At 42.6% G+C, this 25,831-nt stretch overlaps 1 protein-coding gene across 1 annotated transcript; it reads left to right on the top strand.

The window, feature by feature from the left end:
* The first annotated feature begins 21,294 nt into the window (after window positions 1–21,294).
* LOC147635973 (putative pentatricopeptide repeat-containing protein At3g01580) lies at window positions 21,295–24,940 on the top strand. The gene is made up of 2 exons (XM_086801401.1): window positions 21,295–21,413; window positions 21,480–24,940. The coding sequence occupies exon 2, from the start codon at window positions 21,709–21,711 to the stop codon at window positions 24,814–24,816; it is 3,108 nt and encodes a 1,035-aa protein (XP_086657527.1). The 5' UTR covers window positions 21,295–21,413; window positions 21,480–21,708; the 3' UTR covers window positions 24,817–24,940.
* Window positions 24,941–25,831: the final 891 nt, after the last annotated feature.

The raw sequence follows: 25,831 nt of genomic DNA, 5'->3' as shown, positions 1-25,831 counted from the left end.
CATCTCTCTCTTGTATCTTTCTCTCTCTTGTGTGTGTGTTTACTTGAAGCTCTTCCTCTCCTCACATTCTCTTTAACCTCCATACACTTTTTTTTCCAAGAAAAATTTCCTTCTATTAGTTACCAAAGAAACAGACACGAAGGGCTAAATACAACCACAAAGGGCTAGATACAAACTCGCCTCCATGTACGAGGCGAGGGATCAAAAAATTAGAAGGTGGAGAAAGATGCACTTCTCCTCCGGTTGGCCGCTCTATGATAAGAAGGATATCTCATAGAGGGGAGGGGGAAAATAACCCCACAGGTGGTCTGTAATGCCAAGTGGGATCACCACCTCTATTTGTGAGAAAAGGGCTAGGCCTCTAGAGCCTCAAGAAAGCTTCCCGCCGCTTCTGCATGCAGTCAGAGCCACCCTGAAACTTCCCCCACTGACTGTCGAGGGTATGAATGATGTCAAGACAAATGCTCCTGATGGACTCCACAGAGGGAGTGTGGGTACCCTTGGTGGCTTTGCTGTATCTAGCTCTCCATATGTGCCAGGCTGCAATGCTACTGCAAATCTCCCATCTCTACCTGGCACCCACAAGCTCAGACTCTAGTGATCAGTAGATGGGATTGGGACTGGTACTGCTGAAATGCAAAGTTCAGAGACCTGAAGGGATAACCCCCCACCTTCCTCCTCATAAGCCATGACAACCTCAGCCTCTGTGGCCCAAGTGACAGTGCCCCAAGAAATGATCCAGGTCGAAGTCCTGTCCATCGTGGATATGCGGAGAATCTCTTGCCAAACCTCTTGAGCCAAACCTGCTGACCCTTCATCCACTGCCAAACCTACTGAGCCTTTAGGAAATCCCAAAGACAGTGTCACTCTGAGACTCTTGAGGGTGGTCACACCTTGGACGAGCTACTGGTCGACCACCATGGCCAACCACATGCCAATCGCCAAGCTTATGTGTGTGTCATCAGCCAAATAAAGAAGGTGATCTTTCGAGGCCAAAAACTATCCCAGAGCCTCTTCCAAAAATCTAAGAGGAATTGCTATGAGAGGCCTTGTGAGAATGTCAATGTACTGTTTTGTTGATGGGGTGTCGTCAATCTGTGGCATCCGAATCATACAACCTAGCAGCGCTATGTATGCGAAAAAGGGTGTGTCTAGAGTCTCCTCCCGATCAGCAAGATAACGCCAAGTCCATTCCCCCGAGTCCACTAAAAGTGTGTGAGGGGTCAGCTCTCCCAAATCCATAAGTGCTAGAGTCCCTCTCTAGCTACCTTGGCCAGTGGGGGACTATGTGCCACTCATGTTCCTGAAATTCGATCACCCTCACCCTCTATAAGATGCAGCCACTGAAATACTCCAAAGGGGGCTCTGATCTCTCTAGTCTGCCATGGGGACCAATAGAAAAAGTGAGCAACCCACAACCCTCATCCGCGCAATGGACTACCAAGAGAATATCATGCCTAGTAACACGCCTAACCACTGTGAGGGGGTCAGTGGGATAGGTGTCAGCCACTCATAGAGAATAGCAAAGTCAATGTTGAGGCTGAGTCTATCTCTACCTTAGATCCTTGACATGCCTCTCTCCTATGCCCTCTCCTATGGGGGGCAACTGCCTATGTGCAAGCTAATCTCCAAGGGACCTAGTAGGTCCTATGCTCAATGCTCCCCATGATATGCGAGGATATACCCCTAACATATGAGTCTATCTCTACCTTAGATCCCTGTCATGCCTCTCTCCTACACCCCCCCAGGGGCAACTACCTATGTGCAAGCCAATCTCCAAGGGACCTGGTAGGTCCTATGCTCAACTCTCCTCCCCATGATACGTGAGGATGGACCCCCAACATATGGCCACTAGGGTAAACAGATTAGGGAGCTCCACATCAGGGGCTACCGAAGACACTCCTCTGAGGCTACCAGAGTTAATTGCCTAAGGGTTGATCCCAATCACAGAGTAAGATGGCTGCAAATCTGTCCTCAAAATCTAGATTCAATTTGCAGGCCCACATCTCTATGAAGATCCATCTAGTGCTCTCTACAGATAGGGGCCCCCTAGGCTCTGGGTATGGGCTAAAATCCGTGCCAAGAGGAAGTCCTTTCAAGGCTTACCACCAAGAAGGAGACCTCTAACAATCACCTTGCCCAACAGGGCACATCTCTGAATGGTGGGGTCAATGATGCCTAGGAACCCTCTATGTCATGGCTAAATGATCAATATCCAGGCCACCTTGGCCCAAGTAGGCCTCCCATCACTGCCGGCCCACCTTGGCCCAAGTAGGCCTCCCATCACTGCCGGCCCACAAGAAGTTCTGGATTTTTTGTTGTACCTAAACAATGCATGCTCAGAAGAAGGCCCAAGAAGAAGTAATGTACCACATGGTGGCAAGAAGGACCTCGTTCACCACCACCACTCGACCAGCTAAGGAGAGCCTCGCAAAACTTTAGTACAAAATCTTCTTCTAAATGCTCAGAAGAAGAGGGGAAAGTTGTTGCTCCGGAGAGATATCGATACCTACTTAACATCCCAGATAGCAGAGTTGAGTGCCCCTTGGGATCCACTAGAAATCCTCAATTGGGTGCCAAGTTGGGGCAAGTGCAGAGCCTACCTAGGAACCACACAACTTGTGCTAGTTGATTTGCGCTCCTAATGCACGACAAAAGATCTCCATTGCCTCAATGAATCTATGAAGATTCCCCACAACTCTGGATAGGTATGTGCTGATGTGTCATCTGTAAACTCTGAGTCTAGAAACTTCTCCTGAGTACAAAGGGGGAGACAAACCTTGAAGCCCGATCTCTTGAGTTGAGAGGAAACTACTCATGGCCTTAGCAATGAATAGGAAAAGGTAAGGTGCAAGTGGGGGCAACCTTGCTGGACTGAGTGAGAAAGGGGGAATCTGTTACCTTGGGCTCCTTTAATGAGAACCTGACTGTGAGAGGCTCAGTAAAGTCTTGAAACACCATGGATCCACTCCCCTGGGTACCCCATTCCATGCATCGTGCCCTCCATAAAGCTCCAATCAACCATATCATAAGCTTTCTTAAATCTAGGAGAAGCACTATAAAGTCTTGTTGCTGCATCTTGGCCAAAGCAGTTGCCTCTTAGAAGGTGAAGTTGTTGTCCAGAATGCTCTGATCCTAAACAAAAACTATCTGAGTGTCAAGGATCAAGTCAAGGAGGAAAGGCTAAAGTCTTCGACTGATGGCCGTGGCCAAGATCTTGTAGGCGGCGGTCCCAAGAAGGGATGCGTTGAAACTTTTCTTAGTGGGAAAGGCTAGTCGATGGTTCATCACATTGATGCTTGCGATTAAGACAAACTTCAGGACCTTGAAAATAACCTTTATCCACAGCTTTTTAAGACAAGGTGATCAGTGGAGCGCAGCAAGAGAACTCTATGTGATTGAGCGAAAAAAAACAAAACCGTTAGAGATTTTATCGTTCGGATAAAAATCTTGGACTCACGATGTGAGCTATGGGAGAAACTAAACGATGCTCAATTGAAGAGACATTTCATAAAAAAAGCTTACATAACTTAATCTTTGTATCCAATCCGGAAACATTCGATCAATGTTGTAAAGAAGCGATATGTTTAGATGACAACATGATGGAGGATGATCACGATATGAGATGTTCCTGATCTACACCAAGTAAAGCAAAGGCTAAAGAAAAATTGATCTTGGAATTGTCATTCCCTGAATTCTATACACCCTTGCTTAAAAGCTTTGAATCAGAATCTCCGCGAGAGAGGATGAGCTTCCTCAAAACCAAACATCCTTAATGCCTCTCAAAGTGATGGGCGAAATGCCTTGTGTTCATTGCCATCACTACAACCATCCCAATCCCCAATGTGCGTACCCTAGGACTATCTTTTTGTACTGAATACATTGCAAAACCTTGGGTCATGACACATATTAATGTCATAATTCACCTACAATTACCTCAAAACCTCAATCTCCCGTGCCCTAAACAAACACAGTTCAAAGGGTAGAAACTGCTTAGGAAGCAGTTAAGCAAACACTTTAGTTAAGCAAACACTTCAGTTAAGCAAACACTTCAGTGTTTCTATTGTCGTGGACTGCACAAAGTAGCAGATTGCACACTTTGAAATACTTCCATGCCCACAGTCACACTGACACTTTGCAACCCATATGTGACTGATGTGGCATCGATCACATATTCTAAGATTGCCCAAAACAAGTTGCTTTAATGCAACCTATCTTGCAAAATACAACTCTTAATATCTTGAGTGTGCAAAACAGGCAATTGTCTACGGTACCCTTGAATGTGCTTACACACTTGAATGTGCTTACACACTTGCAAGCCAAGGAATGATAAATAATAAAAAAGAATGTAAAGGAATACACTTTGAAATGGGTAGAAAAGCATGTTTTAAAATAGAAGCCAAAAACGAAAGCAAAACCTTCTAAACCCAAGAAAAACAAGGGTCAATAAACTGTAGAAACTAAGGTTGAAATAAAGGACACAGAAACCAAGGTTGAAATAAAGGAACTAAGGTGAGTTCCTTTATTTCAACCCCAAAAGAGCTAAAAGCTGCACATGATGCGAATGCATCTACCTCAAAGGCTACCCATGAAACCATAAAACCAACATGTGCGACACATGATACAAAATACCTACATTAGGAAGTGAATGGGGTCTTCTTGGGCCCTTTAATTTGCCCAAGCCTAATCAAGGTGATTAAGGAATAGCCAAATGGGGGGTTGCCATGTGGACTGAAATGTTGGGTTTGTAAGAGAGGTGTAAGAGTGGTCAAAGGGTGCACTTTTTTCCCCAAAAAGGGGGGGAGGCAATTTTACAATTTTCGGACCTCCATAACTTCTACATACAAGCTCCGATTTGAGCGGAGATTATAGATCCGTGATCTACGCATCAAGAGCTTTCCATAGATATGTTACATGATATGGTTTTGTCTGCTAGATTTTAAATTCCATTTTCCCTCCAAAATTCAAATTCGAATAAAGTAGCCGTTTTGAAGCTTCTAATTAGAAAACGTTTCTTCTTAAGAGAAAAGGTTTGACTCCTTAAACTGCCAAATAAAAGGGCCCAAGAAGCCTTCCATTGAGGTCCTAATGAAGAAAGTTCGTTCTCATTGCATGGGCAAACATAATGAAAACCTGATGATCCAAGGAAAGTCAGAAGATGAAACAAGTCTTAATATGTCACTTATTGAGAATGAAACGAGTTTTGGCATCTCAAAGGCCAATCAAGAAACTAGAATTCGCCTAATCACCCCAAATTGAAAATCATGATCACATGACATATGCGGAACGCAAAAAGCAAGCTCAGGATAGAAAACTTAGCATTGTTGAGTGTCACACAGGATCACCGGTGGTAATTGAACCTCATAATGTCAAACCTAAAAAAGTAACCAAAATACGAAAACCGGAGGAGTATCACTTCCCCTTTCAAGAGGAAGACATACTCTCTACAGAAATGAACTCATCAAGCCAAGAAGAGTCATTAGAGGAAGATTGCAAATAGACCTCAGTTAACGTTGTCAAAGGACAGAGTGTGCCATTGTACACATTGGGTACTATTGAAAAAGCTGAGAGCAAAGAAGAGGACGAAAGTGAATGGGAATATGAAACCAAAATGGGGACTGAAGCTGAAACAAAAATTGAAACATCCATGGTTCCACTTGAGGATTCTATCGTGGTATGGCCCTAGATTTCCCTATGGGCAATGATGTTACGTGCAAACACACATTGATTAGCCCTCAAGCTAGTCATAACATCATGACAATAGACACTTGGGTGTCATTAGGACAACCTAAAATCATCCCTAAAGACAACGACCTTGCAAGAGGTGCTAATGGAGACAAAACATTGAAGTTCCAAGGTGCTTTAACTATGCTATGCAAACAATCGGTGAAAATGTGGAATTTTGATTCCATGTTACCCTAGATGCCCTTAGAGTATGATGTTATCCTTGGTGGAACTTGGGTACGTGACTCATGGTATTCAATTGATGAATCCATGCAAATAGTCACCTTGAACACTCCTACAAGCATTGTAAAATTGCTCTTACAGAAGGTCAAGCCCTTGGAGGAGTTGGAACTCCTAGCATATCTTACTCAGAATATCCCAAGAGTTATGGTTGTATTGGAACTTTACAATAAAATCACCACTGTACAAGCACAACTTTATCCACAACGAGAACATAATCTCATGACCCTCGAGTTATGGGATTTGTTAGGTCAACCACCAACACTCAAGGCTCATCCTAAAAAAATTCCATTCACAAAAGACATCAACATGCCATATTTGGGGTACTTTGAACAAACAATGTATATAGAATTTAACCCCCTTACTTGCAAGTTTTTTGTGATTGATATGTATTGGAAACAGATTTGATCTTAGGGCATAAATGGACTATTGCTGCCCAAGCACCACTATGCTTTGCTAGTGATAGGGTCATCATCATGGTCAACAACACAAAGTTGACAATACCATAGTGCAAGGAAGAGGATCCAACCCTAATGGATTTCTATGATGCTGAATGCAAAAAGCTACAAGCCTCTTCCTCATCAAAAGCCCTTCTACATGAAAACATACCTTCTACATCAATGACCAACTCCGACAAAGCATCTATTCCTTCAACTCCATTCTCAACAACAAAGTCTAATGTAAAAACCTCACAATCAACATCTATTCCTAAAGAAGTCCCTCAAACGCAACCATCTATCTCTAAAAAGGACCTCAAAGGAAAAGCCTCGGAGCCGACAACTCCTCATCTATCTCTAAAAAGGACCTCAAAGGAAAAGCCTCGGAGCCGACAACTCCTCATCGACCAACCTCACCAAACGAGAAGGTTGCATGCTCAAAAGCTTCAACATCAACAGCCACCACTCCACAAGAGCCTCAAGCCTCATTGTCAACAATGCCCATTAGTCTCAACCCCAAAACCTCAGCGCCAATCAATGTGAAGGAGGGCCCCAATTCATCCAAAACTCCAACATGACAGCCAAAATTGAGGTATCTTAATGGTATCAAAATGTGGGTGAAAAAGCAACTACTTGTAGCTCAAGGCTACTACAAAGGTGCCAATATAATTTGGGTGCCTTGACAATCAAAGCCTCTTCCTCAATGCAAAACTCAATTGCCAAAGAAGAATAAAAGTACTCCACAACGTCATCCACAAAAGCCTATGCGAGTTCCTCAAAAAACTCCAGTCACTCAACAACTGTGGGTACAATAAGGTTATTGCAAGCTCAAGGGTACTACCAAGGTAATACCAAAGCTTGGATTCCCAAGCACATCAAGAAGTGCCCAATCTTGCTCAAAGAAAGAAGTATCAAAAGCATCAGCCACCAATTCATAATGTTCATCAAAGATGGGTGCCTGTACATGTGCTTCAATAAGGGTATTATGATGGCAATCCCATCATTTGGTTGCCAACATCCAACAACGTGAAGAAAGCCTCACCACCAACTTCAATTCTAGAATCTTCACCTAAAGTTTGATAAGAACGTAGACCCAAGCAACACCAAGCAAGACACTCAACACCTCTCATATAGAAAACACATACACAAGAGCTTGCATGTTTGGTCACCATCAATGGCAACCAACTAGAAGCTATACCTACCACCTCGACAACACTTGAGCCACAAATTCAAGAGTCAATCCACACATCTGAGCGTATCAAGGACAAACTCACAATGCTCTTTTTACCCCTCTGGATGAGAAGCATGAGTGCAAAAGCTATGTAGTAGACATAAGAACCTATTCTCTAAAAAAGGAGAGTAACCACAAGAACTAGGCTTCACATCTCTATTCAAACATTTGCATGAATTAAACAGGATCAGTCATTCCATCCTATTTGCATGAATTAAACAGGATCAGTCGTTCCATCCTATTTACCCATGATTTTGGAAATCTGTATGACCGTGTTTTTGGATGAGTCACTGAGGCCGTGTGTAGGTGCTCTTGTGGTTAGGACCTCATTTATCCCTTAGGCAACCCCCCTTCCTAGATTAGTCAATATTCCAAGGTCTAGGCATTTAGGGGTTGCAAAGAGTTGGTACCTAGCCCTTCTAAAGATTTAGGACTTGTGTTAATGCTAGGCAAGGGACTAAATCTCGGAGGGATTGATGTGACAGGGGGTATAAAACCCAATGACACGCTTGTTGTCCGCATGGTAAATGAGATTGGGAGTTGCATTTGAGGCATGGATCTCAATGGCTTGAAGATTTTAGCCCATTGGGTTCAGTTTGGGTGTTGTCCCATATAATCCCTCTATTGTTGTCATATCTTGACGTTGCCAATTGCTCCCTAATGAGCAAGCACTCATGGTTTTTTTTTAAGGTTTTCTTACAGCCCGTTAACAGTCTCAGGAGGCCTGGCGCACCCTTCGTTGGGTCAAAAGAGGGTTCCTTTTTCATAATTAACTTAGCACTAAGCGCACGTGAGCAACCTTAAAGATATTTTTTTGAAAAAAGCGCGTGCCATTGGTGTCCTAGATGGTATACCAGGTCTCAAAAGCACATGTAAACACCCCCTTAGGAGGATGAACTTTTCTAGAAAAGGTGCATGCCAGTAGCATCCCAAATGAAAGAGGTCTCAAAACCTATTTTCTATCATTGTCTCAAGATGAATTTTTTTCCAGAAAGATTTTTCCTGTTTCGCAACTTGTTTTTAAATGTGCTCCAAAAGGAATTTGGAAAAAGGTTGTATGAGAGAGTTGTATTTTTAGAGTACTACAACTTTGTCTCTCTGACTTTTTCGTGATTTTGTCGTTTATACACTCAAAAAGTAGCCCGAATATGGTACGCGGTCTTTTCGGGCTATTTTGGGTGATTTTTAGTGCTTATGCCCGTTTTTGCCCTCGATTTTCGGGTCGAAGGGACTGCTAGTTGGAGACCAAAACGATGGATTTTGCCCTCGGACGCTCAAGACCAAATTTAAAGAGCTAGATGCAAGATTTTCGATGAGCACTATAGCGCGTTCATCAGACTCACGGTTTAGTAGATATGAGTCTCCAAACATGACTGTTTTCTATACTCTCTTTTTTCTTTTTGCCCACGGACCCTTTTCACACGGATGCAAAATAGGTGTTTCACGAAAACCTAAAATAGATGTTTCACGGAGTTTTTTTTTCTCACAGACCTGTTTCACGTCGTGAAACAAAGAGTTTCACGAAAACGTGAAAAGGGGTTTCACGTTTTTTTTTTCGTGCGGACCTGTTTCACGAAAATGTGAAATGCATATTTCATAGATTTTTTTTTTTTGCCCACGGACCCTTTTCACGGATGTAAAACAGGTGTTTCACGGATTTTTTTTTGCCCACGGACCCTTTTCATGGATGTAAAATAGATGTTTCATGGATTTTTTAAATTATTTATTATTATTTTTTAATTGACAGACCCTTTTCACACAGACGTGAAACAAGTGTTTCAAGAAAACGTGAAACAAGTATTTCACGGATTTTTTTTTCTGGCTCATGGATCTATTTCACATCGTGAAATAGAGAGTTTCACGAAAACGTGAAATGGGGTTTCATGATTTTTTTTTCCGCACGAACTTGTTTCACGACATGAAACAGGTGTTTTACGAAAACATGTAATGGCTATTTCACGGATTTATTTATTTTTTGCCCACGGACCTGTTTCACATCGTAAAACAGAGAGTTCACGATAACGTGAAATGGGGTTTCACAATTGTTTTTTCGTAAAATGGGGTTTCACAGGTGTTTCACGAAAACGTGAAATGGGTATTTCACGGATTTTTTTTTTAATTCTAGAGGGAAATTTGAGTTTCTTTGTGTGGAGGGAATATTTTATGAATTTTAAATTAAGGAGATATAGGCATTTTTCAAAAAAGGTAAGTGTGAAGTACTCTCATAATATATCCATGAGGTACATCACTTGGGACTTTATCCTAACTTACTACACACGCTCTTGAAGTGGAAATTGACATACGTATTCCATCGGACCATTACAGGCACTAGTCCAAGTTGTAGATTTGGACACCATTGCTTCATATCTTAAATGTATGACCTTTTAGTAGTGTATCTACCTTAACTCCTTGATGTAAGGTAATGGCAGTAGATTTGGACACCATTGCTTCATATCTTAAATGTATGACCTTTTAGTAGTGTATCTACCTTAACTCCTTGATGTAAGGTAATGGCAGTAGATTTGGACACCATTGCTTCATATCTTAAATGTATAACCTTTTAGTAGTGTATCTACCTTAACTCCTTGATGTAAGGTAATGGCAGTAGCTCTTGTTAACCCTAGAAATGGGTTGATAAAGTGATATGTGTGATTGCTTGAAATGGCCCCCTTTTATATGAGGAGGTACACCCTTGGGCTTGTACATCAATGTGGGATAATTTCCTTTGCTCCTCATGTGGCTTCATGCTAGGCTTTGCTCTTGTTTGGCTTACTCAACTCACTCCCTATCTCTTCCTTATGCTCTTTGGCACCATATTTCTTAACACAAACACCATGTCATGCTTATGCAAACGCAGTAAACTACCAAAGTTCAAGTGACGAAAGTGTGCATGCCACAACTTAGTATCACCCATTGCCTTTGTAGAGTAGAGACTGTACATACAGCATGCTTTTGTCTCTTATATGCATCTCTAGCTTGTAAAGGCCATGAGACAAAGTACTAGAAGCAACAATTGTATTGCCATCACTGCAATCATGAACAATACATCTATCATCCATAAACTGAACAACTAAAATAGCCTTAGTAATGGTAGAAAGAGATAACAAGTTCTTCTTGATCCCTGGTACATATAATACATCTGAGAACATGATTGTTCCACCATCTGTTAGTAGGTGAGAACAATTTTACCAACTCCTTTTACATGATATGAGGAGTTGTTTATACATGTAACAATGTTTCCCTATGGAGTAGATTCAAGTGACAAGAACAAACTACGATGAGAAGTACTGTGCTTTTAAAATACCAGACATGTACATCTACGGCCATACATACATCCTTATACAAAAGGGTCAAAACTACATTACACAATGAAAGCCCAATCATCATGTGCATAGTTTGCAGATTCTTTGTTTTCTGCATTAGATATTGATGCATCAACTACAACCATACCTGAGTCTTTATTTTTCTCCTTCTCTAACCACTTCTCGGACTCATTAATGTAGTGACTAGGTTTCCAGTAGTTGCATTTTTCCTTTTTCTTTAGCTTGTCACCTTTAGGTTTGCCCGATAACTCTGATTTCAGTTTATAACTACCATGAGGAAAGGATTTACCTCTGCCTCTTGGTTGATTGGAAACAAAATCTTGATCTCGTGTACACATGATGACAGATCTGTTTTTCTTGGATTGCTCTTCTTACAAGAGCACATAAACCAACTCCTCAAACTTCAAGGCATTTGGATTGCCTTTCATCACATGAGTCTGATGGTAGAAGCAAAACTTTGATATGAGTCTGGCAACGCATTCAAGATAGTAGTAGGTAGCAATGAACTATCAGGATACACTTCATCAACACTAGCCAACTGCTCCTTAAAATCCTTGATTTTTATAAGGAAATTGTTCATGAGGTCTCTCTCATTCATATGCTATGAATCTAATTGCTTGCATAGATAAGCAACACATGCTTCATTATGTACATGATACAATGACAAAAGTGTGTCCCAAGCATATTTATAGTAGTCTTGCATAATCGAATGTGAGGAATGATACTCCTCTGAAAAAGCAAGCAACACATGTGCTTGTGCATCTCTTCCATTCCACTTTGTTTATTCCTACATAGGAGGTATGCTATCTTGTGATGATGCACCATGTGAAACTTAGTCTATGTCTATATATATTCTGTATCATGTTCATTAGAGGAACCACGACGTTTCTGAGTACCAACCATAATATTCGATAATGGGTACTTGGTCCCGTCAAGCTTATCCTTAGTGCGGATAACATCTGAAATACATCACTGACTACCATTTCTAATAATACCCAAGTAAGTAATCACGCAACCTACAAGTGCTAAGAGCTCCTTTGATGCAACCAAGGTGGCTGCTTATTATGAGGCCACTGACAATGGATACCTGCAAGGTGTATGAAAGAAATGTAGAGTAAAGGAAGTAGAAATTTTACTCTCAAGATGTAGAGATTAATATCACTGAACTGTAGCTCGTAGACAAAATCTGGTGTGGTAAGTGTCTTTTGAAGCTTTCTCGTGTATCTGCACACGTGTATCTACACACCCGTTTGTAGTAGATTTGACAATACTACTCTAGAATTTGATGAAGAACAATCTAAATCCGATCCCTGAAGATGTCTGTAAGAAAACCAAAAACCGTGCGAGAATGGCCCCCAAAATGCGAGAATGGCCCCCAAAATGCGCTTGGAACAAAAATCCTACCAAAAAGCGTAGTACAATGTACTACACACTTCCAAGTCCTCTCCCAGAAGGACTCCTCATTTCATTCAAGAAGACAAGCAACTCCGAGTGAAGGGTAGGCAGCAGCACGGGTCCGAGGAGCATATGCTTTGATACCAAAGGTTAAAAATAGGGTTGTAAGAATTCACACACACACACACACACACATAGTGGAGAAGCTCAAGGGAGCACAATGAGATGATAGTAGATAGATAATGAATGTGTGCTCTACAAACATGATAAGTATACCCCAAGATGGGTGTATACTAGTGCGGGAAAAAAAACCTCCCAAAGAGGGAAAAAAGGGCCCGATTGGTCCTAGTGTGTTCACACACATCACTACCAAATATGGCTATACAAATGGGAAAAAACTGAGAAAATTTCATGGGCCCTTGACTAAGAACGTGTTAAGAGAAATCTATTCCATGAAACAATGGGAAGTATAAATGAAGAAACAAGCGCAACAAGCGCTAATGGAAGAAAAGGCAGGAGAGGAGAAAGCTAGGCTTAGAAGACATGGAATTTACATCATCAAAGCTGAAGATGTTTCCTAGCATATAATGAGGTAGAAGAAGAAATTGAACCAAGATGGTTGTGGTTGGGATTTCCAACCCTAGCACAAGGGAGAGGAGATTCTTCTAAACTATCCTTAATTCAATCTAGCACAAGAGAGTTTGAGGAGATGCTGCTAAACTACCCTAGTGTGGATGATGAGGAGTTTCCCCTTCTTGAGTCATAATTGAAAAATAGATTCCAAGATAAACCTGAGGATCTTGATGTGGACAAGGAAGAAACAAACATATTAGAAAGGTTGACTTTTCCTACAGGTCAACCGTCCTTTTGTCTAGTTTAAGCTTAAGTGATCCTCCACAAGAAAAACCTACCATGGAAAGAGCCCAAGGAAAGATAAGGAGAATGTGCAGTAGGACCGGGGAGTGTTTGTGGCCACTATCAGGTTCATTTTACTCATCATCACAATAATAGATAAGCCACTCAGAGGTACAAGGTAAGGATACATGAAGCTCCTGTTTGATTTAAATCAAGGGCTTAATTCAAACCAAGCTATTTTCTACTACCACCATCTCAAGTTCCAAGACACATGCTTGTAGATTTTGAGACGATGGTGGTGCATACATGATTTTGGCCTCCATACAAAGCTTTTAGCAAGAGGATGCAGCACACTTTAAAAATTTGGCATTTACATTGGTCACTATCCTTTCTTATAATATCCAGTCAAGTCGTCATGCTAAAGACAACCTACATAAGAATCAAAAGTTCAATCGCCCGTCATCAGTCTTGTTGGGTTGAAGGCATATAAAATTTCAATCGCCCGTCATCAGTCTTGTTGGGTTGAAGGCATATAAAATTTTTCTTACACGGCACATGCATAATCAACAAAAAATGCCACAAAATTTTTCATGCATAGAGTTGCCAATTGGTTTTCCGACCATTGGTATAGTCCTGTTTTTGCATAAGCATGTAGAGAGTTGCTAATCTAGGTATCAACATAAGAGTCTAAAGTCACATGAGAATTTTTTGATCAATAGTCTTGCATAATCATTCAATGTACATACAAGCTTCTTTTACTCTTTTGAAAATCATAAAAATAAAAGGAAAGAAAAACTACCATAAATTTGTATCACTAATGGCTTCTCCACACTTCCACTATGCACACATTGCCTTGGCATCAAAAGCCATCTAGGTACGTTACCGAATGCAGGTACTTTAGCAATGGCAACCCTGGCCCTAAGTATGACCCATCATCTAGATAACCCTACTATATGCTTTTCTTGCACATCATGTTGTTCTTTTATGTGAAATATATAGGCTTTTTCACCTTTCAATCACATGTATTAAGCACTCTTTAATTGTTTTTACCCATGCATATACATTGCACTTGGACATCTGTAACCTCGTTAGTGTCAACCACTTCTGCATTCATTAGAACCCTAGAAGAGATTAAAGAAGTAGCTCACATGGTTGCTCTTAAAAGATTTATGATCACTTCATCGACACTGGTAAGTCTTGTTTTCAAGTCCCCTAGCTTTTTCTTCACCGACACAAGAACCAACTTCTTGACTTTTCCTTTCATTGCATAGGTCTGAAAACGGACCTATATTGGGCAGGGGGAGATGTTAATGTCATTTATTGCGGTTAGGGTGGAAGGCTTTGACGAGCCCTGCCAATAAGTTTTTGGACCAGTTAGAGTTTTTACATCATGTGACTAGCACTAGTAGCCCCATTCATTTTAGTCACTTGTAATTTTTCCCGCCCTGAGCATTTTTTTAGCAACTCACATAAATCTATTAACTTTTCTACTCTAATGCGCTCATAAAACGATGTAAACAAGTGTTGATTACGCTAATTGTAATACATATCGCCATCAAAGGGATGGCCTAGGACACGTATGCATAGTTTAGACTAAGGCCGGTCGCGCCCCCAGTCTAGGTGCCCAGGAATTTAGTAAGTTCTATAAAAGATAACTCATAATGAGAATGGACACGTCACTTGTGTGAGATTAAGAGCTCTAGTCTTCTTCTCTACCTTGTTTCTTGAGTCTGTGAGGGAGAGAGGGAAAGAGAGTGTGAGACTTGCAGGTTATTGCCTCCACCACCATAGCTTCATTGCCATGAGGGGTTTGTCTAAGGAGATCTACTTCCAATAGTGCCGGTGACAACAGTGGAAGCTACTACATTGGTTAACTGCTCAAAGCAGTTAGTGAGCCTCCCTTGGGAAGCTCTACATTGGTCATCACTTGCATCCTCACTACACGTAAGTACTCTCTCCTTAATCTTTTGTTCAAAGAAAGTTTGTGAAAGAAAGTTTGTGTAGGCATAATGCATTTGTGTGTGTTCTCTTAATTTTGGGAAAAACGGCTAAAAAGTAGCCTAGGAGGCCATGTGGTGGAATAGATGGAAAAGTTAGTTTTGACACATTAGTGATGAGGTACATGAGTGTTATCCTCATAATGCACCATAGCTTCATTGCCATGAGGGGTTTGTCTAAGGAGATCTACTTCCAATAGTGCCGGTGACAACAGTGGAAGCTACTACATTGGTTAACTGCTCAAAGCAGTTAGTGAGCCTCCCTTGGGAAGCTCTACATTGGTCATCACTTGCATCCTCAGTACACGTAAGTACTCTCTCCTTAATCTTTTGTTCAAAGAAAGTTTGTGAAAGAAAGTTTGTGTAGGCATAATGCATTTGTGTGTGTTCTCTTAATTTTGGGAAAAACGGCTAAAAAGTAGCCTAGGAGGCCATGTGGTGGAATAGATGGAAAAGTTAGTTTTGACACATTAGTGATGAGGTACATGAGTGTTATCCTCATAATGCTCCACACATGGTGTTGGTAGACTTTACTCATGGACAACTTTGAAAAGATTCAGCGAGGAAGAGAGCTTGAGCTCTTGCAAGCATACACACACTCACACAAAACCACAGTGGCCTGGGAGTCCATGTGGTGAAGAGATGAAAAAATTAGCTTTAACATATTAGCGATAAGCTACATGATACTTGCATAGAGTGTTATCCTTATGTGACGCCTCCGCTACGGCTGCGTCTTCCTCAAGCTGCCATAGCCTAGGCGTGGAGAAGAAGAGAGGGTGGAAGTCGGTTCACCTCCCAACCATATAATGACGAGTTAGGGTTTCTCGTTGGGTTTTATACCAAAACCCTGGCCTGTGTCCACACCTCCTAGCCCGGCCGCCCATCTTACTTAAGAGCCGTGCTAACTTAGATGTGTACACACATCGACCAAACCCTAACGCCCATTAACCCCTGAACCCCGCTAGCACTAATAATACTCTCGAGACTCCGAAAGCTATTAACTTATGCTAGGGTTCGACTTCCGTAGGACCATAGTCCTGACATTACTCCCCCCTTCGAAAAGAGTTTTCGTCCTCGAAAACAAAAGTGGGGAAACGTTTCCTCATCACACTAATGTTTTCCCAAGTGGAGCCTTCCTCTGGACGGTCCTTCCACTTGATAAGAGCTTGTTTCCGAACTTGGTGGCGAGTACGTAACATGTGGTAATCCAATACTCTTTCTGGTTCATGAGGCAGTATTGGGGGTTCCACATATTCTACCAAGAAAGAATCATCCACCGGCCTTTCATGACCCATAAGGCGTTTCCTCAAACGGCTTACGTGAAAGATGGGATGAACCTTGGAATGTGCTGGTAACTCAAGTTTATAGGCTACTGGGCCCACCAACATGAGACGATTCCGCTGAGGCCATGGTATGCACGTGCTTACAAATAGAGAATGGATTACCTTCAAAAGCGAACTCCAATTGAAGCATCGTAGAAGAATTCCTCTTGCATGCACGAAAATCGAGAAGAAATCACCACTTGAGTCGTCAATCAACACATGCATGCAAAAAAGTATGTTGCATGTTGCATGTAGCATGTCGTTGAAGATCCGTCCACCAAAAACTTCCAAACTTGGAGCATAGAAAACTCCTCTCACAAATTGAAAGAAGGAAAGTTGAAGGTGAAAAGGTCACTTTCCTTGTAGTTTGTGTCACTTTCCTTGTAGTTTGTGTCCTCCCTTGAAAGAATAAGTAGAGTTCTTTTGAAGAGAAGAACAACACAAGTGAAAAGGTGAAGTGGCTAGCACACTTGCCTTGGAGCTTGAGGTGGTGGGTTCAAAACCCCACTCCTTGGATGGTGAAGCCTCCCCCTTGTGCCACTCAAGTAAGGGAGAATTCTCGCGTGCTCGCCAACGGCGCGCCAACGATCGCTCTTCTAGGACTGCCGGACTGCCTTGGTCGCCGCCTTAGGTGGCCGTCTGGTAGGGCCGTACGGACGACGGGTGGGCGGCGGAGACGCTCGCTGTGGGCTGTTCACGCAGGCGCGCGTAGGCTGCGGCTGTGCTCGTGGAGGTCACCGTACGGGCGGCGGCTGCGCTCGTTTCTTTTGCTGCAGCGTCGAGCTCTTTCTCGTGCAGGTCACGCCTGCCGCCGCTGGCTCTAATACCAGTGTGACGCCTCCGCTACGGCTGCGTCTTCCTCAAGCCGCCATAGCCTAGGCGTGGAGAAGAAGAGAGGGTGGAAGTCGGTTCACCTCCCAACCATATAATGACGAGTTAGGGTTTCTCGTTGGGTTTTATACCAAAACCCTTGCATGTGTCCACACCTCCTAGCCCGGCCGCCCATCTTACTTAAGAGCCGTGCTAACTTAGATGTGTACACACATCGACCAAACCCTAATGCCCATTAACCCCTGAACCCCGCTAGCACTAATAATACTCTCGAGACTCCGAAAGCTATTAACTTATGCTAGGGTTTGACTTTCGTAGGACCATAGTCCTGACACCTTATAATGCTCCATACATGGTGTTGGTAGACTTTACTCATCATGGACAACATTGAAAAGATTCACGGAGAAAGAGAGCTTGAGCTCTTGCAAGCGCACACACACTCACACAAACCCTAGAAGAGAACACGCTAAGTGAGTGAGCTGGCAAGATAAGTATGCCATAACTTAGTGATGGACTAGTATAGTCCAACTATAGAATCACCTAGCAAAGATCCAACTATAGAATCACCTAGCAAAGATCCATCATGTCAACAACCTACAAAACACGCCAATGATGTAAGTGGCGAAAACGGTCACCCAGGCATATCATAAGTGCCAGCCCATGTTGAGCTTGATATCTCAACCTCAAGCTCAACTCCATCTCTAGGACTCCAAGCATAGTCTAAAATCTCCAAAGCTTCTCTACTCCCAGGGCTTTCGTGAAAATGTTAGCTACTTGCTCCTTTGTGCTAACATAAATGAGATCATTGTCTCCTACTAAGACCCTCTCTCAGTTGAAGTGATAGTGGACCTCTATGTGTTTGGTCTGCACATGAAAAATTGGGTTCCTCACCAAATGTATGATGCTAAGGTTTTCACAATAGATAACAACTTGCCTGTCAACCTGCAACCCCAAATCACCAAGTAGCTTATGCAACCAAGCTACCTCACATTGCAGCACCCCTATACTATGTCTTCGTACTCGACAAGGCAACTGTTGGCTACTTCACATTGCAACACCCCTATACTATGTCTTCGTACTCGACAAGGCAACTGTTGGCTACTTCTTGCTGCTCCATGTCACAACACCACTCCCAAAGGAGAACATAAATCCACTGGGGTAGATCTCCTATCTGGCGATACTACCTGCCCAATCTACATGGGTGTATCCAAACACATGCAACTTTATAAAAGAGACTGATGTGGACTTCACATAGCGCAATGTGCACCTCAAACCATCCAAATGTGGCTTCCAAGGAACCTACATAGTAAGATTCCTCCCCAGCCTCTCAAGATGTCCAGTATCTTCCCCTGTAGTCAAATCCCTCTTCAGAAATATAAAAGATCTTGTTTCTACCAGTTTTGGCCTAGAGAGAGAAAATCTTCTAGAGAGTGGTAATTCAGTTTTTAAATATTTTTGGATGGAAAAATATCTCTTCTTATTAAAATAAGTTCCCCCGAAACAGTTCAAAAAGATTTTCAGAAGGTGCATTATAAATCAAGTATAATCTGTTCAAGAGGCCTTATCCTGAGGGTCAAGATTTTTTCGAAAGGTTCCTATGGGCCAATAAGATTCATCCAAATGTGTGGAGGAGAAAAATGGAAGAAATAAAGAAAATCCCCCCAAAATTGAGTAAATGCTCACATAAGATGAAGAGTTGACTATGTACAAGGTTTATTAGTAAAAAACTATGAGTATTACTAAAAAAAATGAGATATTTTGGGTATAATGATTCCATTTTGACATGATACCAACTACATTTTCAGGACTGGTGTTTTGACGCAACCAACACTCCATGGTCTATCAACAGACCCAACACAAGAGGACTCTCCAAGTCCTCTCAACAATGAGTGTGATTGCTGACTTGCATTCTATGCAATCACATTTCCAGTTACATCAACTCTAACAACATCTTTTTCAATAGCATACCAGCTACTCATTTCATCAAACACATCTCTGCTTACCCTCAACTCACGTGTGGTAGGTTTGTAGTATCTATATCCCTTTTGCTCAAGGGAATATCCAATAAACACACATTTTTTTTCTTTTGGATCCAGCTTCGTACACAACTCATCTAGCACATGCACATAGGCAATGCATCCGAAAACTTTCAAGTGAGACAAATCAAGTTTCTTGCCATTGAAGTTCTTCTCTGGCGTTACATCATGTATGGCTGTAGAGTAGGACTTATGTTCATGATATAAACTGCTATAGAAATAGCTTCAGCTCAATAGCTATGCGGAATTTTCTTCTCTGTCATCATCAATGCTCGTGCTATCTCTGCAATGTGCCTATTTTTTCGCTCAGCAACTCCCATTTTGTTGCGGAGTGTATGTACATGTAAACTATCTCTGAATGCCATTCTTTTCTATAGTATGAAACTCATTCTTTAACTGAATTTTTCAAGCCTTGGTGTTAGTTTCATACAACCTCACCAAGGTGTCTCATGCCTCCTTGGGTGACTTGGTATCCTGTATATGCCTTATCATGGTAACCTGTATACTAATAGAAAGCCAATACATGACTTTCCTTGCTCCTTGATTCTAATCCTTATATTCTTTTACATTTGCTGTAGTTGGATTAATCTCAAGTATTTCTGGTGTCTCCTCATGTTCACCTTTAATGTAGTCCCAACAGCCTTTCCCTATCAAAAAAATTGTTAATCTAAACCTCCAAGCATGGAAGTTATTCTTGTCAAGCTTCTCTCAACAATCTGGTTAATTCCATCATTTTGCATCTCGTCTGCAACACAAATTCATCAAACAAACAACACTCTTGTTTGACCTGCACAAACTATTGTATTCTCTGCAGAGCAGCAGTACTAAACTACACCCAAACTTTCACACCTAGTCACCTCAATGTGCATACATACACCCAATAACACCTGTAAGACCTCTTTACAGTACACATAGTGTCTGCACAACCAAATTTCCTTCCTACAGTTCCAAAAATAGAGTTCTGCAATGCACGCGCGAACGCCTGCTAACTCAAAAACAGAGGTCAAGACGTGCCCGAAACGCAATTTTGACTGAAAAATTATTTGTCCAAAGAACATCATAGTTACCCTACAATTCCGCTCCCACGAAGATAGCTCCTCAATCAGAGTTTGTTACCAGTGCCTCTCTCGAAGAGCTCCCTACAAGGGTGTAGTAGCTCTTACCCTCATACTACTTCATGTGCTTCTCCTGCTTACCGCCGCTCAAGTCCTTAGCATGAACCAAGCTCTGATACCATGAAAAGATGCAAGGAGGAAGAGAGCTTGAGCTCTTGCAAGCATACACACACTCACATAAACCCTAGAAGAGAAGACGCTACGTGAGTGACCTGGTAAGATAAGTATGCCATAACTTAGTGATGGACTAGTAGATGGTATAGTCTAGCTGTAGAATCACTGGCGAAGATCCATCATGTTAGCAACCTACCAAACACGCTAGTGATGTAAGTGGCGGAAATAGTCAGCCACACATATCATAACTGTCAGCTCGTGTTGAGCTTGACATCTCAACAAACTTATCACGAGGGTGTGAGTCAAAGTGAGCACCCAAATTTTTTTCGGATGGACTACTAGACCATTGGTTTGTTGTGACTAGCATTATTGAATACAAAATGATCATATCGACTTGGTCACATATAGTGGTTGTAGAGGGCTGCTTAGATGGAATGCGGTTCAACCCATCACATTCACTCATTGATTTATCTACATAATTAGTTATTGCACTAGCTTCTATCAGCAGATAGCCTTTCAACAACTATTCCAATTCAACCATGGAAGTTTCCTTCGAACACAAGGGTAAAGTTTTGCATGTTGTATCCGCTTACGAATTGCTTGTAATTCAATTGAGCCATTTAGGTATGAAACCAACATACATAATACACACATATACCATGAGTACTTGGCAACCAACATATACATAATTTATACACACAGAGCATGTGTACTTGGCACCCTTGAGGCTATGGAGCCTTTCAACTCAACAATTCGAGTTCAACCATGGAAGTTTCCTTCACAAGAATACAAGGCTATGGAGCCTTTCAACTCAACAATTCGAGTTCAACCATGGAAGTTTCCTTCACAAGAATACAAGGGTAAAGTTTTGCATGTATAATTTAGCACCCTTGAGCCATGGAGTTCAAGTCCGACCGTTGGTATCTCTGTCTCTCTCTCTCTCGCTCGGGAGGAACTCGATAGATTTGTGTAACTTACGTTCAATTGGCACTGTGCTGCACTGCTCCACAAAGCCACGTTTGGGCAGCGTCTGAAAACCCTGAGCAGTGAGAGGATTTGGAAAATGGCCCTTCCTGCAAGCAGGGCAGATGGGCCGCAGCAGGGGGGTTCTTTGTCTGCGATATCGAAGCGCCATTCGTCCACTACAACGAGGAGCATCATCAGCGTCATCACCACTATCAGATGCAACATCAGCACCACAGTTACAAGGGGACAGACAGAGCGAGCCATGCGCGGATGGTTCTTGGCTGCCCACTCATCATCATCATGGCCGTGATGATGCATTTCATCCCCAACAACTGCCCTCTTTGCCAATTTCTTCTTCTTTTGTTTTCTGCAGGGAGGAGGAGGAGATTGATGATGATGATGATGATGATGACGAGCAGCTTCTCCACAGCCTGTGCGAAAATGGACATCTGGCCCGGGCGCTGGATCTCCTATCTTGTATGCGTACAGTCCCTCCCACCAGCATTTATATGTCCCTCCTCAAGGCTTGCATCAAGAACAAGGCCCCGGCCCATGCCAGGCGAGTCCATGCACATCTTGCCCAACATAGCACCCGGCTGACACCCTTGCTGGGTGACTACCTGGTGGTAACCCTTGCAAAATGTGGGGCCATCGATGATGCATGTCAGATATCTCATACATTGCCCCACCGTACTGTCCTCTCATGGACTGCCATGATCTCTGCTTACATGGAGTCTGGCCGCTCGCAGGAAGCACTCCAGATGTATCAGTTTATGCAAGAGGATGGTGTGGAGCCAGACAGTTACACGTTTGTCAGCCTCTTTAAAGCCTGTGGCAGCATTCCAGACCTTGAACAGGGCAAGAAATTACATGCAATTGCCCATGAGAAGGGCTTCACTTCCAATGTCTTTGTTGGCAACACCCTTGTGAGTATGTATGGCAAGTGTGGAGATGTGTTGGAAGCCGAAGATGTCTTCGATGCCTTGCCAAAGCGCAACACCGTCTCATGGAATGCGATGCTTTCAGCATATTCTGAAGAAGGCCAAGCAGAGAATGCTTTGCAGTTGTACAGACAGATGCAAGATGAAGGCATGATTATTGACCAGCTCGCACTTATGTTGGCCCTTCAGGCATGTGGCACCCTTGCACAGAAAGAAGAATCACTTGTTGTGGAGGGAAAACCCATCAAGGTGATGTCTGCGAAAATTGGGCAGGCATTACATGCCAAGGCCCGTATGAAGAAGTTTGCATCAGATGTCTTTGTTGGGACCGCCCTTATAATCATGTATGGCAAGTGTGGGGCAATCATAGAAGCAGAAGATGTTTTTGGTGCATTGTCTCAACATGACGTAGTGTCATGGAATGCAATGCTTTCAGCATATATTCATCAGTGCCAAGGAGAGAAGGCTTTACAGCTGTACATACAGATGCAAAAGAAAGACTTCAGTCCAGACGAGTATACGCTTATGTTTGCCCTTCAGGCATGTGGCAGCTTTGCAGACAAAGCAGGCGCCCCTATCATGGAGGGACAATCAACCAGAATGAAGTACTTGGAAATTGGACAGGCATTACATGCTGATGCCTGCAGGCAAGGCTTTGTACTAAATGTTGCTGTTGGCAACTGCCTTGTGAGTATGTATGGAAAATGTGGGGCGGTTGTGGAAGCAGAGCATGTGTTTGGTGCACTGTCCCAACGAGATGTTGTGTCATGGAGTGTGATGCTCTCAGCATACGTTGACCAAGGTAGGGGAAAGAAAGCGATTCAATTGTACAGACAGATGCAAGAGGAAGGTGTGCATCCAGACCAGCACATGCTCGTGTTGGCCCTTCAGGCATGTGGCACCCTTTCACAGAAGGAAGAAGATTTTGTTGCGGAGGGAATTTCAATCAAGGTGATAACTCTGGAAATTGGACAAGCATTATTTGTGGATGCCTGCAGGAAAGGCTTTGCATTGGATGTCTTTGTAGGCAACACCCTTGTTAGTGTGTATGGCAAGTGTGGGGGAATAGCAGAAGCACAGGATGTGTTTGTTTCATTGTCGAAACGGGACGTGGTGTCATGGACTGCATTGCTCTCAGCATATGTTGAACATGGCCAAGGAGGGAAGGCTTTGCAGTTGTACATATGCATGCAAGAGGAAGGCATAATTCCAAACCACCTCACATTTGTGATCTCTCTTCATGCATGTGGCATCCTTGCAGACAAGGACAAAGCTTTTGTTGTGAAGGGTAGATCCACCAAAGTGATGGCTTTGGAAATCGTGCGGGCATTGCACTCAGATGCCCACAGGAAGGGGTACGCATCAGACATCCTTGTTGGGAACACCCTTGTGACTTTGTATGGAAAGTGTGGCAGCATTGCAGAAGCTGAGGATATGTTTGATACACAGTCCCATCAAGATATTGTCGCATGGAATGCGATGCTTTCAGCATATATTGAAGAGGGCCAAGGAGAGAAGGCTTTATGTTTGTACAGACAGATGCAAAAACAACATGTGACTCTCGATGATGTTGCAGTTACCTGCCTTCTTCACGCATGCAGTGAAACAGGAAACCTGGAGATATGTAAAGAGCTTCACTTCAATGTTGTCTCTGCTGGGTATGGATGGATTCCCTCCTTGGCAGCCACTTGTATTCATGCATACGGGAGTTGCTCAAGCATGGTAGATGGGCAGGCGGTTTTGGACAGACTTTTCAAGCCTGATATTGTCTCTTGGACTGCATGCATTACTGGTCATGCAGGATTAGGAAATTTCACGGCAAGTGTGGACATATTTGAGAGATTGAGGTTGGCTGGTTTTAAGCCTGATGAAGTGATACTTAATTCAATGCTCTTAGCTTGCAGTAATACTGGCTGTGTTGTCGAAGGTCTTCACTATTTTGAATCTATGAGCAGAGATCATGCCATAACTCTGAATTTGAAGCATTATGGTCTTCTGGTAGACCTCCTTGGGCGTTCAGGAGACTTCAAGAGGGTGGAGGACATGTTGGGGAGGATGCCAATGCAGGCTGATCTGACCACTTGGCTGTGTTTGCTGAGTGCATGTCATACACATGGCAATCTGGAGCTGGCCAAATGGGTATTTGATCGCGCAGTGCTTCTAGAGCCGAAGGAGGCTACCGTATACATTGTGATGTCAAATATCTATGCTGATGCTGGACTGCAGGAATGTGCAGCTGAGGTGGAAAACTGTAGAAGGTGCTTGCAGGAAGCCTGTGATCGATCATGAAGGCATTTATGTAACCTTGCGTTTCAATGGGTATGCGTGCATGCGCACAAATGTGCGCCCATGTATGTGTGTGTCTCCATCATCATATGAATGCTAAAAAAGGCTATGGTTCCTTTGTGGTGGAGAGACCTTCCAAAACAATCTTGGTTATCAAAAAATGGAAGTTCAAATGCAGGTGCAATTTTTCACACTTCAATTCTTTAAAATGTTCAAACAAGTTGTATAGCTTTATTCAGAATGGATATAAAGACTGTGGTCAAACAACAATGTGGGTGCGAGTATGCTTCCTCTCACAAAATTATCAAATGTAGGACAAGCCCTTCTCTTCATCTGTGTAATGTGAGATTTTTGTTGTGTGTCATATCAAGTGTCATATGTCATGTGTCACTTGTATATCATTCGTTATTTGGGTCAATGTCATAGGTCATGTGTCTCTACAATCCTCTTACCATTCAACATAACCACTTATGATCAAGTTGTTGGATGTCTTATATATTTGTGAAACTCGCGGCCATGCATTCAGTTTGCTTGTTTGCTGTGTCACAGCTTTCAAAGTTTATGCATTGCCCAAGCACTAAGCATTGGTAGGCAGTTAAACGTATCTTTAGATGCTTACAGGGTACTCACAACCTTAGATTATTCTATTCCAACGGAAGTGATTTAGAACTGTAGGCCTTCTTTGATTTCGATTGGTGATACATGACAATCCACATTTGGAAATTGCTTCTTTCTTGGTAACTCATACATCTCGTGGCTATGCAAGAAGCAACCAATTGTGGCAACCTTGTCCTATGATGCTGAATACATAGCAACATTTATTGTGATAGTTGAATTTGAGAAGATTCACGGAGGATCTTTGTGTCCCTTCAGACACCCGTACTCCAATTCTCATTGATAGTCAAAGTGCAATTGTAGTAGCCAAGAATCATGTCTTTTATGCTAGGACCAAGAACATTAAATCACACTTTCACTATGTGTGTGTGTGTGAGGGAGAGAGAGAGAGAGAGAGAGAGAG

This window comes from Cibotium barometz, chromosome 8 (genome assembly GCF_041138505.1).
Source record: "Cibotium barometz isolate CiBa-2024 chromosome 8, ASM4113850v1, whole genome shotgun sequence".
NCBI lineage: Eukaryota > Viridiplantae > Streptophyta > Polypodiopsida > Cyatheales > Cibotiaceae > Cibotium > Cibotium barometz.
Note: the sequence above shows the minus strand (reverse complement) of the source record. Positions and strands in the feature narration are given on the sequence as shown.

Coding starts and splice junctions, on each gene's coding strand:
- LOC147635973 (XM_086801401.1), top strand. CDS start 21,709: ATGGGCCGCAGCAGGGGGGTTCTTTGTCTGCGATATCGAAGCGCCATT.